Genomic DNA, 16,681 nt, shown 5'->3' with positions numbered 1-16,681 from the left:
GTCACTCTGTCTGATCTTTCCACATTTGTTGTGAGTCAGCTCAGCAAACCCAACTCAGTGGGTGGAGGGATTAAGTGCATTAGGAAATACCAAATTTCCCTGGCACCTCATCCATCATCTGTTAACCTTAACTGGAATGTGTGTGTGCCTGTGTGTGTGTGTGTGTGTGTGTGTGTGCGTGTGTGTGGGTCTGTCTGTGTGTGCATGTGTGGCTTTGTCTTAGTGTGTGCAATTGTGTATGTGTCTATGTGTGTGTGTGTGTACCTGTGTGTGCCTTTGTGTCTCTGTGTGTACGTGCCTGTGTGTGTCTGTATGTGTCTTTGTCTGTGTGTGTCTGTATCCATGTGTGTCTCCATCTGTGTGTCTGTGTGCATTTCTCTGCGTGTGCACGTGTGTGTGTGTGCGTCTGTGTGTGTGTATTTGTGTTTGTGTGTGTGTCCATGTGTGTGTCTATGAGTCCGTGTGTGTGTGTGTGTGTACGTGTGTGTGTCCGTGTGTCCTAGTGTGTGTGTGTGTGTGTGTGTGTGTGTGTGTGTGCGCGCGTCCGGTATGTGTGCGTCCCGGTGTGTGTGTGTGTGTCCGTGTGTCCTGGTGTGTGTGTGCATGTGTGAGTGCGTGTGTGAGTGCGTGTGTGCGTGAGCGCGTGCGGGTGCGTGCGGGTGCGTGCGGGTGCGTGCGGGGTGGGGGGTGTTTGGGAATTGGAATGATTCAGGAGTGATATCTCTAAAACGCCATCTCGTGCTGGTTTTTGCAAGGTGATACTGGCAGGGGAGGGGGCTGGGAGTGTCTCAGTAACCAGAGAAACTGGAGCAAAAAAAGAGAGAAAAATACCTCACGTGAAATACAAGGATGGATTTCTGCACTAAATTGTTAAATCATAGGATTTACCAGTCAGAGTCTTGACCCTTACTGCAAAGATGAACAGTAAGAGAGGCAGCAAGCAGAAATGAGACCATTGATATTTGCTCTGCATTTTATGTGCCAGCTGTGATTTGCTGCACCAGATTTCAGCAGCATCGTTATCCTAGGACCCGGCAAAAGGTTTCACTTTTTTGCCAGCAACATAAACTTCAACCATGTTCCGGTCATCACCTGAAACAGCATAAATATTCAATTAATTAAATGCTATAATAAACTTCAAAAAGAAATGTTCTTTCTCCGAGCCAGTTTCCATGGGAACTCCACACGGTCACTGTCAAGGCTGTTTACTTAGATGGCCACCATCTTCCACCTTCATAAACTTATGGTCGGCAAGAGATCCAGCATGGGCCAGATGGGCTGAATGGGCTCCATCTGTGTGGTAATGACTCAAACAAGGCTCCTGCTAACCCACATGCCAATTCACACCAAGATGCTTTCAGCCATCACCCCTGTGCCCACTGATCTACACTGGCGCCTGGGACAGCCATGCCTCAATGTTATCACGTTCTTCCTCCAATTTACTCTGTGGCCTTACCTCCTCCCTATCTCTGTGATCTCGAACCTTCTGAGCCCCTCCAATTTTGGCCTCTCGCGCATGATAGTGGAGTCAGACACTTTAGGAACATTTAAGCGGTTATTGGATAGGCACATGGAGCACACCAGGATGATAGGGAGTGGGATAGCTTGATCTTGGTTTCAGATAAAGCTCGGCACAACATCGTGGGCCTAAGGGCCTGTTCTGTGCTGTACTGTTCTATGTTCTATGTTCTATGCTCTATGACTCTATAGGATTAGAGGGATATGGGCCAAATGTGGGCAGTTGGAACTAGATGAGAGGGCACTATGGTCGGCATGGACCGGTTGGACTGAAGGGTCTGTTTCCGTGTTCTGTGACTCAATGCCCCATTTTAATCCCTCCACCAATTGCGACCCTCTCTTCAAAATCCCAGTAAATTTGAGCTGCTTCCCACCGAGTGGCCAAGTGGATATTGGAGACTTCCGCTGTCTTACAGACCTCTGACATTACACATCTGCTGCTGGCCTGAATCATGGACTGACAGTCATACCACCAAAGTTATCTTAGTGAATCAATCACCTACTCACCAATAATTGAAAACTAAACTACCCAATATTTTTTTATTCATTCGTGGGCGTCGCTGGCTGGCCCAGTATTTATTGCCCATCCCGAGTTGCCCTTGTTCAGAGGGCAGTTGAGAGTCAACCACATTGCTGTGGCTCTGGAATCACATATAGGTCAGACCGGGTAAGGACGGCAGATTTCCTTCCCTAAAGGACATTAGTGAACCAGATGGGTTTTTCCAGTAATCGACAATGGTTTCATGGTCATCAGTAGATTCTTACTTCCAGATTTTTTAAAAATCAAATTCAAATTCCACCATCTGCCTTGGCCGGATTCAAACCCAGGTCCCCAGAAATTAGCTGAGTTTCTGGATTAACAGTCTAGCGATAATACCACTAGGCCATCGCCTCCCTTTAAACATGTTGCATCTACAACCCAGGGGGCTCTCAGGATCCATTTGATCCTTGTGTATAACAAACAGAACTTGAAAACTGCTGAGAATGTGGCCGTAGCTTTTTGTGAGCTGGAGTTTGTAAGGTGGCTCAGTTATGCTTATTGAAGTTATATATATCCACAGGCAGCGACCCATTGTTTGCAAACAAAAGGAATATGCCCAAGCCTTGCGCCTTATTTTGAATTGGCTTGGGGAGCCTATAGTCCCCCATTGCCTTCTCCATGGCAACTCCTCAGCCAATCAGATGTAAGGTGCCAACCAATCAGCACCCTTTGTGCCTGTAGTATAAATTGCTGTGATGGTTTGAAATTTGGGCATTCTTGTGTTTGTCCTGATGAGTGCAAGAAGCAAAGCTTCAGCAACATGTCCTTCTTTTCAACAATACTCAAGTTTGGTCCTTCTTAATCAAACAACACAGTGGATTTTTAAATTCATTCATGGGACATGGGCATCACTGGCTGGACCAACATTTATTGCCCCCTTCTTGTTGCCCGAGGGCAGTTGAGAGTCAACCACATTGCTATGGCTCTGGAGTCACATGTAGGCCTGACCAGGTAAGGACGGCAGATTTCTTTCCCTAAAGGACATTAGTGAAAATTTCCAAAAATGTTCATCAGTAGATTCTTAATTCCAGATTTTTAAAATTGAATTCAAATTCCACCATCTACTGTGGCAGGATTTGAACCCAGGTCCCCAGAGCATTAGCTGAGTTGCTGGAATAATAGTCTAGCGATAGTACCACTCAGCCATCACCTCCCCTTCCTGCTTCTTGCTGTGGTCTACTAAACATCAGTCAACGTCTGGGATATTTTCAAGTCCCGGAGAAGGACAGTTGTGAGAATTTCAATGAAATCTTCAACTCACCCAAGTACAAGAACTTCTCGAAAATATCCTTGAAAATGAGAAGGGAGAATGTCAGTGGTTTTTCAGAGCAATGAAGATACTGAATAGTTATTTTCTAACCGGTGTCTTGAAGTCAGTGCAAAATATAATTACCTGCTGGCTGTCATCGGGGAACACCTCGAAAGGACTATTCGGGACATTGGTTTTGACAAGGACAGCATCAAAGTCCTTTCCCACCTCAAAGTTTCCAATCACTTTACCAAGTCCCAAAGCTGTGGAAGGCAAAACAATTTTTTTACAAAGTATTCATATAAATCCCATTGGGAGTTACAGTGACGTGGAGGGACTGGAGAAACTGGGGTTGTTCTCCTTAGAGCAGAGATGGTGATGAGGAGATTGGCACAGTGGTTAGCACTCCTGCCTCGTAGCGCCAGGGACCTGGGTTCGATTCCCGGCTTGGGTCACTATCTGCATAGCATGCACGTTCTCCCAGTGTCTGCATGGGTTTCCCTCGGGTGCTCCAGTTTCCTCCCACAGTCTGAAAGATGTGCTAGTTAGCTGAAACCAAAAGAGAAAATGCTGGAAAATCTCAGCAGGTCTGGCAGCATCCATAAGGAGAGAAAAGAGCTGATGTTTCGAGTCCAGATGACCCTTTGTCAAAGCTGGGTGCTCCGGTTTCCTCCCACAGTCTGAAAGACGTGCTGGTTAGGTGCATTGGCCATGGTAAATTCTCCCTCAGTGTACCCGAACAGGCGTCGGAGTGTGGCGACTAGGGGATTTTCACAGTAACTTCATTACAGTGTTAATGTAAGCCAACATGTGACAATAATAAATAATAATAAATTATTTGATCAAGAGGTTTAAAATCAAAAGTCTTGGTAGCGCAAATAAAGGGAAGCAGGACTGACAAACAAAGGACACATCTTTAAGGTGGGTTGGCAAAAGAACCAGAGGGAAAATGAGACAAAAATAAAATTGCTTTACGCAACAGCTGGTTAGCATTGGGAAAGGGCAGTGAAAGCAGATTCAATAGGAAACGTCAAAAGGGAACCGGTGGCACAGTGGTTAGCATTGCTGCCTCACAGGGCCAGGGATCTGAGTCTGATTCCTGGCTTGGGCCACTGTGTGTGTGTGGTGTTTCTCCCCATATCTGCGTGGGTTTCCTCCCACAGCCCAAAGACATGCTGGTTAGGGTGCATTGCCCATTCTAAATTCTCCCTCAGTGTACCCGAAAAGACACCGGAGTGCGGCGACTCGGAGATTTTCACGGTAACTTCAATTTGATTTGATTTATTATTGTCACATATATTAACATAGAGTGAAAAGTATTTTTTCTTGCGCGCTATACAGACAAAGCATACCATTCATAGAGAAGGGAAAGAGAGAGTGCAGAATGTAGTGCTACAATCATAGCTAGGGTATTACAGTCATAGCCAGGGTATGCTAGGGTAGATTCATTGCAGTGTTAATGTAAGCCTACTTGTGACTTTAATAAATAAAACTTTAAACTTTATTTGAAGAAGGAAAAATTAAAGGAATACGGGGAAATGGAAGAAAATAATTGGATTGTTCTTCCAGAGGGCAAGCACTGACCGATGGACTGAATAGCCTCACTCTGTGCTATACAACCAACTCAAGAACAGCTTCTTCCCTGCTGCCATCAGACTTTTGAATGGACCTACCATATAATAAGTCGATCTTTCTCTACATCCTAGCTGTGACTGTAACACTACATTCTGCACCCTCCTTTCCTTCTCCCCTATGTACTCTATGAACAGTATGTTTTGCCTGTATAGCGTGCAAGAAACAATAGAATCCTGACAGTGCAGAAGGAGACCACTGGACCCATCACGACTGCACCAACCACAATCCCACCCAAGCTCTAACCCCGTAACCCCACATATTTACCCTGCTAGTCCCCCTGACACTAGGGGGCAATTTAGCATGGCCAATCTCACACACATCTTTGGTGTGTGGGAAGAAACCGGAACACCCAGAGGAAACCCACACAGACATGGGGAGAATGTCTGTACTCTACACAGAAAAGAACCCAAAGCCAGGAATTGAACCTGGGTCCCTGGCACTGTGAGGCAGCAGTACTAACCACTGTGCTGCCCTATATATTGGGATACAGTGAAAATACTCTTCACTACATCTCAATACTTGTGACAATAATAAATCAAATCAAATCAAATCAAGGCTGGATCATCAAATTTATTCAAGGTTGGGTTAGACAGATTTTTGATTGACATGGGAGTTGAGGATTTTTGGACTGGGATGGGGAGGTGGAGGGGGGGGTGGTTAGGGGGGGTTAGGGGGGGTTGGGGACAGGAAAATGGAGTTAATGCCACAATCACATCAATTATGATCTTAATTGAATAGCAGAGCAGGGTGGAAGGCGTGGAGAACATTGTTCTTGCTCCTATTTCATGTGTTCACTGGAGGTCACCCGGTTCTGGAGATCAAAGGGGGGAATCAGTATGTTGGCAATGAAAGCCACACTAACCCTGACATCAACCTCTACACTCAATAGCTCATCATTCAATATCGCTTGTGTTCAAATACAAGAAGATAAATGCTTTCTTTTCTTCTAGAAAAGAGCAGATTGAGGTGTGATCTGATAGGGATCTTCAAAACACTGTCCCAGGTCCTGGATCTTCTGGTCATCTCATGATGTGGAGACGGCATCTCCACATCATCTTCTGGTCCCGCCCAAGTCGGTGGTGTCTTGTATGGCTTGCCCATCCCCTGGCAGGGGAACCCCGGCGCAGTGTGTCACCTTCGCTGGGACTGGAAGCTCCCATTGGTGGGAAGTGCCCGAGGATCGCGCCCAATTATTTGATTTAATTTTGATTTAATTTATTATTGTCACATGTATTAGTATACAGTGAAAAGTATTGTTTCTTGCGTGCTATACAGACAAAGCATACTGTTCATAGAGAAGGAACGAGAGAGTGCAGAATGTAGTGTTACAGTCATAGCTAGGGTGTAGAGAAAGATCAACTTAATGCAAGGTAAGTCCATTCAAAAGTCTGACAGCAACAGGGAAGAAGCTGTTCTTGAGTCGGTTGGTACGTGACCTCAGACTTTTGTATCTTTTTCCCGAAGGAAGAAGGTGGAAGAGAGAATGTCTGGGGTGCACGAGGTCCTTGATTATGCTGGCTGCTTTGCCAAGGCAGCGGGAAGTGTAGACAGAATCAATGGATGGGAGGCTGGTTTGTGTGATGGATTGGGCTACATTCATGACCTGTTGTAGTTCCTTGCAGTCTTGGGCAGAGCAGGAGCCATACCAAGCTGTGATACAACCAGAAAGACTGCTTTCTATGGTGCATCTGTAAAAGTTGGTGAGAGTCGTAGCTGACATGATAAATTTCCTTAGTCTTCTGAGAAAGTAGAGGCGTTGGTGGGCTGAATGGGTTGGATAGGGTAGATGTGGATGTTCTCACTTCTAGGGATAGCCAAGACTTGGGGTCGTCAATGTAAAACAGTCACTAATAAATCTAAAAGGGAATTCAGGAGAAATGTCTTTAGCCAGAGAGCGGTGAGAATGTGGAACTTGCGAGACAGATTGAGGTGAATGGTGCAGAGACATTTAAAGAGAAGCTTTATAAACACATGAGGGAGAAAGGAATAGAAAGATTGGTGGATAAGGTGCAAGGAAACAGGGTTAGAGAAGGATGGCACATAAACACCAGTATCGACCAATCGAATGTGTTATAATTTCTGCATATTGTTAAATTATAGAAAGAGCTTGAGGATGTTTATTAATATTTTCCTACCTTGACTGCCACCAAGGGTGGCGAGTCTAAATACCTCCTGGCATGAAAGCTTTTCATAATTAGAAGATTTCAAGCTCAGAATTTTGGTTACATCAATTGCACTCCGCATGGCATTAAGCACAGAAGGCGAGTATCCACCTGAAACATCTGGAACAGATGTTAACATCTGGTTATCATACATTGCAAGAGCATGGGCGAGAACATCTTCAATATTTTGACTAAAAGCAGCACAGTTCAAACATGACCAAGCGCGGGCAAGGGAGGCAAAGTGGATCTGGGAATTGTCCTGCTAACTCCCTCCTTCACCTCCTCCCACGTCACCTCTGGTTGGCCATATATCTGATACCTCCAATTTCCAATTCACACTCTGAGTGCACAAATACCCAGCCAATGGCGGTGAAGCACTTTGGGATGTCCTGGGGTCAGGAGCTGTAGAAATACGAGTGCTTCCTTCCTCCATCCTCCTTTCCCCTCCGCTTCCATTCCTTCATTCACCCCCTTCCTCTTTTCCTTCCGCTTTCTCTCCTCTTCCCTTCCTGTCTTCACTTCCTTTCCCTCCTCCCCCCTCCATTTCTTCATTATCACCTTCCACTCTTCTAACGACCACCTTCCCCTCACTTCCTTGGACTGTCCTTTCTTCCTTTCCCTCCGCTTCTATCCTTCCCACTTGTTTCTTTTTATTCATGGGATGTGGGCATCACTGGCTGGGCGAGCATTTATTGCCCATCCCTGGGGGCATTTGAGAGTCAACCACATTGCTGTGGATCTGCAATGACTTGTAGGCCAGACCGGGTAAAGACAGCAGATTTCCCTCCCTAAAGGGAGATTAGTGAGATAGCAGAGCAGCACGGTGGCAAGCACTGCTGCCTCACAGCGCCAGGGACCCGGGTTCGATTCCTGGCTTGGGTCACTGTCTGTGTGGAGTTTGCACATTCTCCCTCTGTCTGCGTGGGTTTCCTCCGGGTGCTCCGGTTTCCTCCCACAGTCCAAAGAAGTGCAGGTTAGGTGGATTGGCCATGCTAAAATGACTTTTATTGTCAGGGGGATTAGCTAGGGTAAATGCATGGGGTTATGGGTTGGGTGGAATTGTGGTCAGTGCAGACTCGATGGGCTAAATGGCCTCCTTCTGCACTGTTGGGATTCTATGAACCAGATGGATTTTTACAACAACGGTTTCATGGTTATTATTAAACTTTTAACTGCAGATTTTTTACTGAATTCAAATTTCCCCATCTGCTGTAGTGGGATTCGAACCTGGATCCCCAGAGCATTACCCTGGGTCGCTGGATTACTAGTCCAAAGACAACACCACTGTGTCACTACCTCTCCTATGCTACGAGGAGAACATTTTGATTATTAGTCATTCCTCCGAGGACACAAAATACGTATGAAGTAAGAAGCTAAATATTTTCCTCATCTCCAGGCTTGGGATGTTTTATTAAAAGTTTTACACAAATGCAACTTCTTGAATCAGCCGTTTGCTTACACCTGGGAGATAAAGATCAGAAACCAATCTTCCCCACTCTGCCCTCAAAAGTAATGGAGAGAATTCATACACTAGAGTCTCTTCACCCTCCCTCAATGTCATCCTCTTCACCACCCTTCTTCCCAATCTTGCCCAAAAATAGCCAATCACTGTAGATAGTGAGAGGGTGAGGAAACACACATTGGCAATGGTAGGGGCTTTCAAGGCAAACGTGGATAGTCTTTCTGATCAGGACCATGGACAGTTGCCTAGAGTACTTTCAATGGTTACGGTAAAGGCAAAATACTGCAGATGCTGGAATCGGAAACAAAAACAGAAAATGCTGGAAAATCTCAGCAGGTCTGACAACATCCGCGGAGAGGGAATAGAGCCAACGTTTCGAGTCTAGATGACCCTTCGTCAGCTCTGATGGTTACAGACTAAAGCAAGCCCCATAACTTGGCTTTCAGACATTTGGGGCTCAGGTGGGTGGGGGGGGGGGGGGGGGGGGGGGGAGTTGGGAAGAAGCACTTGCACTAAAAGTAGGGCAAAGTTGAGAAGGAGTCCTGTAAAATCCTGGGCCAGTGTATGATGAGTACTTGGAACCCCCAAGGCTGTTATGGACTTGAGGAGGCAAGAAGATAGAAAATGACAAAGTGGAACATCAGTTGGCTCCATAGCTTAGTGTTTAGAGCACTGGCCTTGTAAATCAGGAGTTGCTAGTTCAATGCTCACTCAAGTCTTTGTAGAGCAGGGCTTGAAGGGCTGAATGGCCTTCTCCTGTTCCTATTGTGTGCAGTTTTGCAAACAGAGTGCAGACTGCAAGTAGAGAGAGCTGATGCGCGAGTGGGGAGGAGTTGCTCTTTTGGGCGGTATGGCAGATACAGTGGTTAGCACTGCTGCCTCACAGGGCCAGGGGCCCAGGTTCAATTCTGGCCTCGGGTTACTGTCTGTGTGGAGTTTGCACGTTCTCCCTGTGTCTGCGTGGGTTTCCTCCAGGTGCTCCGGTTTCCTCTCACACTCCAAAGATGTGCGGCTTCGGTGGATTGGCCATGCTAAATTGCCCCTTAGTGTTAGGGGGATTAGCTAAGATAAGTGCATGGGGTCATGGGGTTAGGGCCTGGGTGGAATTGTGGTCGGTGCAGAATCGATGGGCTAAATGGCCTCCTTCTACACGTAGGATTCTATGATTTTATCTCAGCCACATTTATTGAGAAGCAAAAGTCTCACAAAAATACAGAAGTTTTTAACCTACCAGTTCCTAGTCCAATTTTTACTTTATGGTTCAAAGCATTTCGGGCGTCGAATAGGCCACTGCAAAGTCTAAAAAAAAACACAAGAGAAATGATGTCTCCAAGTCCCTGATGGACAAGTTCAGCTTTCATGCTGGTTGCATGGACTTGTCTGTTACCTTTTTCTCAGCAAAGGAACTTCTGCTGCTCAGCGCTGAAGGTGCAGCCACAATTTCATAGTGTACACATTTGATGGCGATCTGCACCTTATTCACCCAATATCTCGACTCACGTCATTCGCAGCCACTCAAATATCTCTTGTTCTGCAGTTCTCCCCAGTGTCTCACTCTTCACTCTGCATCCACGCTTCCAGCTGTACAAACAACTTTCACCGTGGCATGCCCGAAGATTAAAGTGGGTATAATCGTACCCGGAGTCTCAAATAAATCCAACTGGGGGACTCAGGAGAAACATCTTCACCCAGAGAGTGACGAGAATGCGGAACTCGCTACCGCAGGGAGTGATTGACTTGAATAGTGTCGAGACATTTAAGGGGGAGATGGATAATTATGCAAAGGAGAAGGGAATGGAAGGATTTTCTGATTCAGTGAGGCGAGGAGGGTGTGGGGGAAGGAGTGAGGAGACAAGCACTGCTAGCGTAAAGGGTTCCAAGACGTCAGAAAGAATTGCCAGTTGGGTACATTGGCTGTGCTAAATTCTCCCTCAGTGTATCTGAACAGGTTCGATTCTGGCTTAGGGTGACTGTCTATGTGGAGTTTGCACATTCTCCCCGTGTCTGCGTGGGTTTCCTCCGGGTGCTCCAGTTTCCTCCCACACTCCAAAAATGTACAGGTTAGGTTGATTGGCCATGCTAAATTGTCCCTTAGTGTCAGGGGGATTAGCAGTGAAAATACAAGGAATTATGGGGATAGGGCCCGGGGGGTTTATTGTCAGTGCAGGCTCGATGGGCCGAATGGCCTCCTTCTACACTGTAGGATTCTATGATTCTATGATTGAAAATTGGTTAGCCTTTCTGTTCAGCACCATGGACAGCTGCCTAGCATACGGACTAGAGCAAGCTCCAGAATCTAGCTTTCAGTCACTTGGAACATAAACACTGGCTGAGACCAGTTAGGCCAAATGGCCAGTTTCTTGCTAAAACTCTGACGCAAATCAACGTAAAAAGGTAGCCAAAAAATTGCCAACATTTAAAAATCTTTCAGTATCGAAAGATGTGCAGGTTAGATGGATTAGCCACGGTTAATGTGCGGGGTTACAGGGATAGGGTAAGGAAGTGGACCAGAGTAAGATACTCTGTCAGAGAATCAATGCAGGCTTGATGGGCCGAGTGGCCTCCTCCTGCACTGTAGGGATTCTATGTATCCAGGCCTGCATTCCCAGTTGGGATTCCGAGCCTTCAGGATCGAGAGTGAGAGAAATGATACAGTCCCAGAAAGGGAAGCAATGGGATTGCCTGGTCTGAGAGACTGCCTCACCAGACAACTCGGACTCCAGCCAGCATGTAGAGACAGCATTTCAAACAGGGGCCCGGGGAAACGGATAGGGAGAGCCAAGATCCAGTCTATCCACGTCCAAATATCAGCTTGTCTGTCACCAAAAGAAAAGACTTGCATATTCAGAGCATCTTTCACAACCTCAGGATGTTCCAAAGTGCTTCACAGCCAGTGACGTCATTTTCAAAGTGTGGTCAATGTAGGAAACACAGCGGGCAATTTGCGCACAGCAAGATCCCACAACAGCAATGTGATAATGACCAGATGACCTGGCCTTGGGTCACTGTCTGTGTGGAGTCTGCATGTTCTCCCCGTGTCTGTGTGGGTTTCCTCCCAGGTTAGGTGGATTGGCCATGGTAATTTGTTCCTTAGTGTCAGGGGGATTAACAAGGTAAACACATGGGTTCACGGGGATAGGGCCTGGGTGGGATTGTTGTCGGTGCAGGCTCGATGGGCCAAATGGCCTCATTCTGCACTGTGGGGATTCTATGATTCTATCTGATTTTGGTGATGTTCGTTGAAGGATAACTATTGGGCAGGACATCAGGGGTGGCATGGTGGCACAGTGGTTAGCACTGCTGCCTCACAGTGCCAAGTACCCAGGTTCAATTCCAGCCTCGGGTCACTGTCTGTGCAGAGTCTGCACATTCTCCCCGTGTCTGTGTGGGTTTCCTCCAGGTGCTCCGGTTTCCTCTCACAGTCCAAAGATGTGCGGGTTACGTGGATTGGCCATGATAAATTGTCCCTTAGTGTCAGAAGATTAGCAGGGTAAATGTGTGGGGTTGTGGGTATAGGGCCTGGGTGGCTGGTGCAGACCTGATGGGCCGAACGGCCTCCTTCTGTACTATAGAGATTCTATGGTTCTATGAACTCTCCTGTTCTCCTTCAGAATAAGGGCCATGGAAACTTTTACGTCCATCTCAGAGGGCTGAAGGGGCTCGGTTTAACGTCTCATCTGTAATACGGCACCTCAGGCATTGCAGCACTCACTCGGAACTGGGCTGGAAATTTTGTGCTAGATGTTTTGCTCCAGCTTCTGGAGTGGGACCATTAGGGCAAGACCTACAGCAGGAATCTAGTGCGGGTATCTGACCCAGACATATTGATTGCAGCAATTGCATACTTACGCGGTGTTTGAATTTGGGCAGTGTGAGATGGCCACTCCTTTTCTCTGGAAGAGTTCCAGCTCATCGTCAGAGAGATAAACTCCATGCGCCATGATTGTCTGTGGGAAAAAATTGTTTGTGACAGCAATGATAACGGCTCATTTAACACGCAATCAGAAGCAGCGGGAAATAGCCAGGTGAAAGGACAAGTAAAGCAACCAAGAGGGTGATGAAAAGGATTGAGACAGCTAGAGAGAAAAGGATAGGAGGAATTGTGTACAGAGAGAGAGAAAGAGAGAGAAAAAGAGAGATGGAGAAATCGAGAGAGAAAGAGAGTGAGAGAGAGAGAGAAAGGGAGAAGGAGAGATGGAGATGGAGGAAGAGAGAGTGAAAGAGATTGAAAGAGAGTGAAAGAGAGAGAGAAAGAAAGAGAAAGGAAGAAAGAGATGCAGAAAAAGAGAGAGAAAGAAAGAGATTGAGAAAGTGAGAGAAAGGAAGAAAGAGAGATGGAGAATAAGAGAGAGAAAGTGAGAGAGAAAGAAAGATTGAGAAAAAGAGGGAGGAAGAAAGAGAGAGTGAAAGAAAGAAAAAGGTCGAGGAGAGTGTGAAGAGTGGGTGAAAGAGCGAGAGAGAGAGAAGGTGGGAGGGAAAAGAGAGAAGAAATGAGAAAGAGAGCAGGAGAGAGGAAGAGAGAGAGAAAGAAAAGGCAGAGAAAGAGAGACAGAGCGAATGACAGGGAGAGAGAAAGAGAGAGGGAGAGAAGGAGGGATTGAGAAAGAGAGGTTGGAAGTGTGGAGACCATCTCTTTGTATAAGCTAATTTTGTTGGTCTATGGGAAGAGGCCTGAGGAGTGGGCTTAATTGGATAGCCCACAATGAACTAGTATAGACATGATGGATTGAATGGTCTCCTTGTATCTCTGACTCAAAGTCGTAGGTTCAACTCCACCTCCAAACACTTAAGTGCCAAAATTCTCGCTTGGTTCCCCCCCTCCCCCCGCCCCCACCCCGCCCCACCCACCCGCAGTACTGAAGGAGTGCTGCATTGTCACAGTTTTTGGATGAGTAGTTCAGGGCCACGGCATCTGTCTTAGGCTGGTTTGAATTCTCTGCGTGGGTGGGAGGATGGTGTCGAGTTACCACTGGCAGACAGGAAAAGACCATCTAGATCACTTGGCCTGACTCACACTTCGAGTACCATAACACCTACATTCGCCACCCCATCAAAACATGTCGGCTCCTGGAAGGGGCAAAGAAAGAAACCGATAACTCCTGGCCAATTTGGGGAAAAAAATATCTGAGCAATTCCTTTCCCATCCCAAATCCTTCCCCTGCAAACTCCCAACCACGACACCACCCTCCCATCCCACTCACCCACCCACGCAGACAATTCAAACCAGCCTAGGACAGATGCCGTGGCCCTGAACTACTCATCCAAAAACTGTGACAGTGCAGCACTCCTTCAGTACTGCACTGGGAGGGGAGGGTATCAAGCTAGAATTTTGGCACTTAAGTGTTTGGAGGTGCAGTTGAACCCACAACTTTGAGTCAGAGATACAGGTATCATTCACTGAGGTAAGGTTGACATATTGATGCACTATCAATCAAGCAAAGACTAGTTTGTATGCAAGAACAAATAGGTTTTTATTCGCAAAAGACTTGGAGCACACCCATGCCGATGAACTGGTCCAGAGACTGAGGCAGGGGGGTGGGGAGCAGTCACCTTTATACCTGGACCAGGTGGGGGAGGAGTCCCGGGCAGGGCCGGCAGGGACATGTCCAGGCATGTCACACACACACAGGCAATAAGCTAACAGTGGTTTATCACACATACAAGTAGCAGAAGTAAGTGGGCGCAGTCATGCTCGGCCATATTAATCATTGGGCCTGTTGTCAGGCTTCCATCCGACGTGCGGCCTGGGAGTGTGCACGCAGTGGGGAGGTGACAGCCTAGTGGTATTATTGCAAGAAATTTAATCCAGAAACTCTGGGGACCTGGGTTCGAATCCCGTCACAGCAGATGGTGGAATTTGAATTCAATAAAAAAATCTGGAATTAAGAATTTACTGATGACCATGAAACCATTGTCAATTGTCGGAAAAACCCATTTGGTTCACAAATGTCCTTTAGGGAAGGAAATCAGAGCCACAGCAATGTGGTTGACTCTCAACTGCCCTCAGGCAAGCAGAGATGGGCAATAAATGCTGGCCCAGCCAGCGATGCCCATGTCCCACAAATAAATTTTTTAAAAGTAACGATCATGGATTTCAGGAACTGCTTTTTTTAAGTGATTATTTGAAAGAAGAAAGTGTGGCCTTGAGCACCCACCTTATCAGTCAGGAGGCTGTGTTTGTTGTAAACCTCGGAATAATTCTTGTAAGTTGGAAAGCTTTTCTTTATAGCCTCCACCTCTTTGCTAGACTCACTTATGTGACTCTGGAAAAAATAACAAGACTTACTTGCATCTTGATGACATCCATTTGCTCTACATTGCAAGAAGAGGAAAGAGAGGTGGAGAGGATTAGGGAGGGAATTCCCGAGGGTAGGGCCCCAGGCAACTGAAGACACGGCCGCCAGTGGTAGAGCGATGGAAATCGGAGATGCGCAGGAGGTCTGAATTGGAAGCACAGAGATCTCAGAGAGCTGTGGGGTTGGTGGAGGTTACAGAGACTTGGAGAGGTGAGGCCATGGAGAGATGTGGGTAGTGGCGCTGTGATATTGTCACTGGACTCGTAATCCAGAGACCCAGGATAATACTTTGGGGACCCGGGTTCGAATCCCACCATGGCAGATGATGAAATTTGAATTCAATAAAAATTTAGAATTCAATAGAATCCCTACAGAGCAGAAGGAGACCATTTGGTCCATCGAGTCTGCACCGACAACAATCCCTATCCCCGTAACCCCACATATTTCCGTTGAGAAAAAGATACAAAAGTCTGAGGTCACGTACCAACTGACTCAAGAACAGCTTCTTCCCGCTGCTGTCAGACTTTTGAATGGACCTACCTTGCATTAAGTTGATCTTTCTCTACACCCTAGCTATGACTGTAACATTACATTCTGCACTCTCTCGTTTCCTTCTCTATGAACGGTATATTTTGTCTGTATAGCGCGCAAGAAACAATACTTTTCACTGTATGTTAATACATGTGACAATAAAAAATCAAATCAAATCAAAAATATTTACCCTGCTAATCCCCCTGACACTAGGGTCAATTTAGCATGGCCAATCCACCTAACCCTAAATCTAGAATTAAGAGTTGACCATCCATAAAATCAAGGTCGATTGTCAGAAAAATCCACCTTGTTCACTAATGCCCTTTAGGAAAGGAGATCTGCCGTCCTTACCCAGCCTGGCCTACATGTGACTCCAGAGCCACAGCAATGTGGTGGACTCTCAACTGCCCTCAGTGATGGATAATAAATGCTGGCCCAGCCAGCGACGCCCACATCCCATGAATGGAAAAAAAGGATGCGAATTTTAACATTGAGGTGTAGGTTAGATGGCAGAGGGATGCTCGTGGTGAATGGGGTTTGGTGCAAGTTAAGATACAGGCAGCAGGAGTTCTGGACAAGCTCATGATTATGGAAAGTGGGAAGTGGGAGGCCAGAATTGTGAATTATGGAGGCAACAAAAGGTTGTGGGTGGGAGTTCAGCAGGAAATGCGATGCGTCAGAAACAAGTGATACAATGTAGGAGGAAGTCAGCAGACTCTCCCATTTATTTGTTATTCCGATGTGCCAAAGATGTGCAGGTTAGGTGGATTGGCTAGGCTAAATTGCCCCTTAGTGTCGGGGGATTAGCTAGGGTAAATGCATGGGGTTACGGGGGGTAGGACCTGGGTGGGATTGTTATCGCTGCAGCCTCGATGGGCCAAATGGCCTCCTTCTGTCCTATAGGGATTCTGTGATTGACGCTAAACAAAACCATTGAGTCTACAGAGAAATGGGACCAATTCCCCAGAACTCAGTGGCATTTTCTGACTGAAATTAACACAGCGCGTAGGAAGCGGGTAGCAGCAACTTTGAGACTGAGATGAATGCAAACAGTTTTTGTGTATTTGAGAGCGTAAAAATCACAAAGCGTTTAGATTGAGTAAATAAAGAGAAACGGGTTCCGAGGGCTGCTGGATCGGTAACCATTGGAGACAGATTTAATGCAATTGACAAAAGAACCAGATGCAACATGAGGAAGAACGTTTTGTTGCAATCTAAGGTCAGCGTTTGGAATCTTCTGCACAGCGACGTGCGTGCATGGTTGCGGGACAGGAAGTGGCCGCATTT

The 16,681-nt window shown here is 46.6% G+C and overlaps 1 protein-coding gene across 1 annotated transcript in view; it reads right to left on the bottom strand.

Moving 5' to 3' along the window:
* Positions 1 to 696: 696 nt before the first annotated feature.
* The window catches only part of gda (guanine deaminase), a 55,677-nt gene continuing 39,692 nt past the window's right edge, over positions 697 to 16,681 (bottom strand). The window contains exons 8-14 of the mRNA XM_078214021.1: positions 14,723 to 14,830; positions 12,417 to 12,514; positions 9,799 to 9,866; positions 7,079 to 7,225; positions 3,453 to 3,571; positions 3,321 to 3,348; positions 697 to 1,092 (exon numbers count right to left, since the gene is read on the bottom strand). Of these exons, the coding sequence (XP_078070147.1) occupies positions 1,025 to 1,092; positions 3,321 to 3,348; positions 3,453 to 3,571; positions 7,079 to 7,225; positions 9,799 to 9,866; positions 12,417 to 12,514; positions 14,723 to 14,830 (636 nt within the window). The 3' untranslated portion in view covers positions 697 to 1,024. The remainder of the gene's footprint in view (positions 1,093 to 3,320; positions 3,349 to 3,452; positions 3,572 to 7,078; positions 7,226 to 9,798; positions 9,867 to 12,416; positions 12,515 to 14,722; positions 14,831 to 16,681) is intronic.

This window comes from Mustelus asterias, chromosome 6 (genome assembly GCF_964213995.1).
Source record: "Mustelus asterias chromosome 6, sMusAst1.hap1.1, whole genome shotgun sequence".
Lineage (NCBI taxonomy): Eukaryota > Metazoa > Chordata > Chondrichthyes > Carcharhiniformes > Triakidae > Mustelus > Mustelus asterias.
This window is presented reverse-complemented; position numbering and strand designations above follow the sequence as displayed.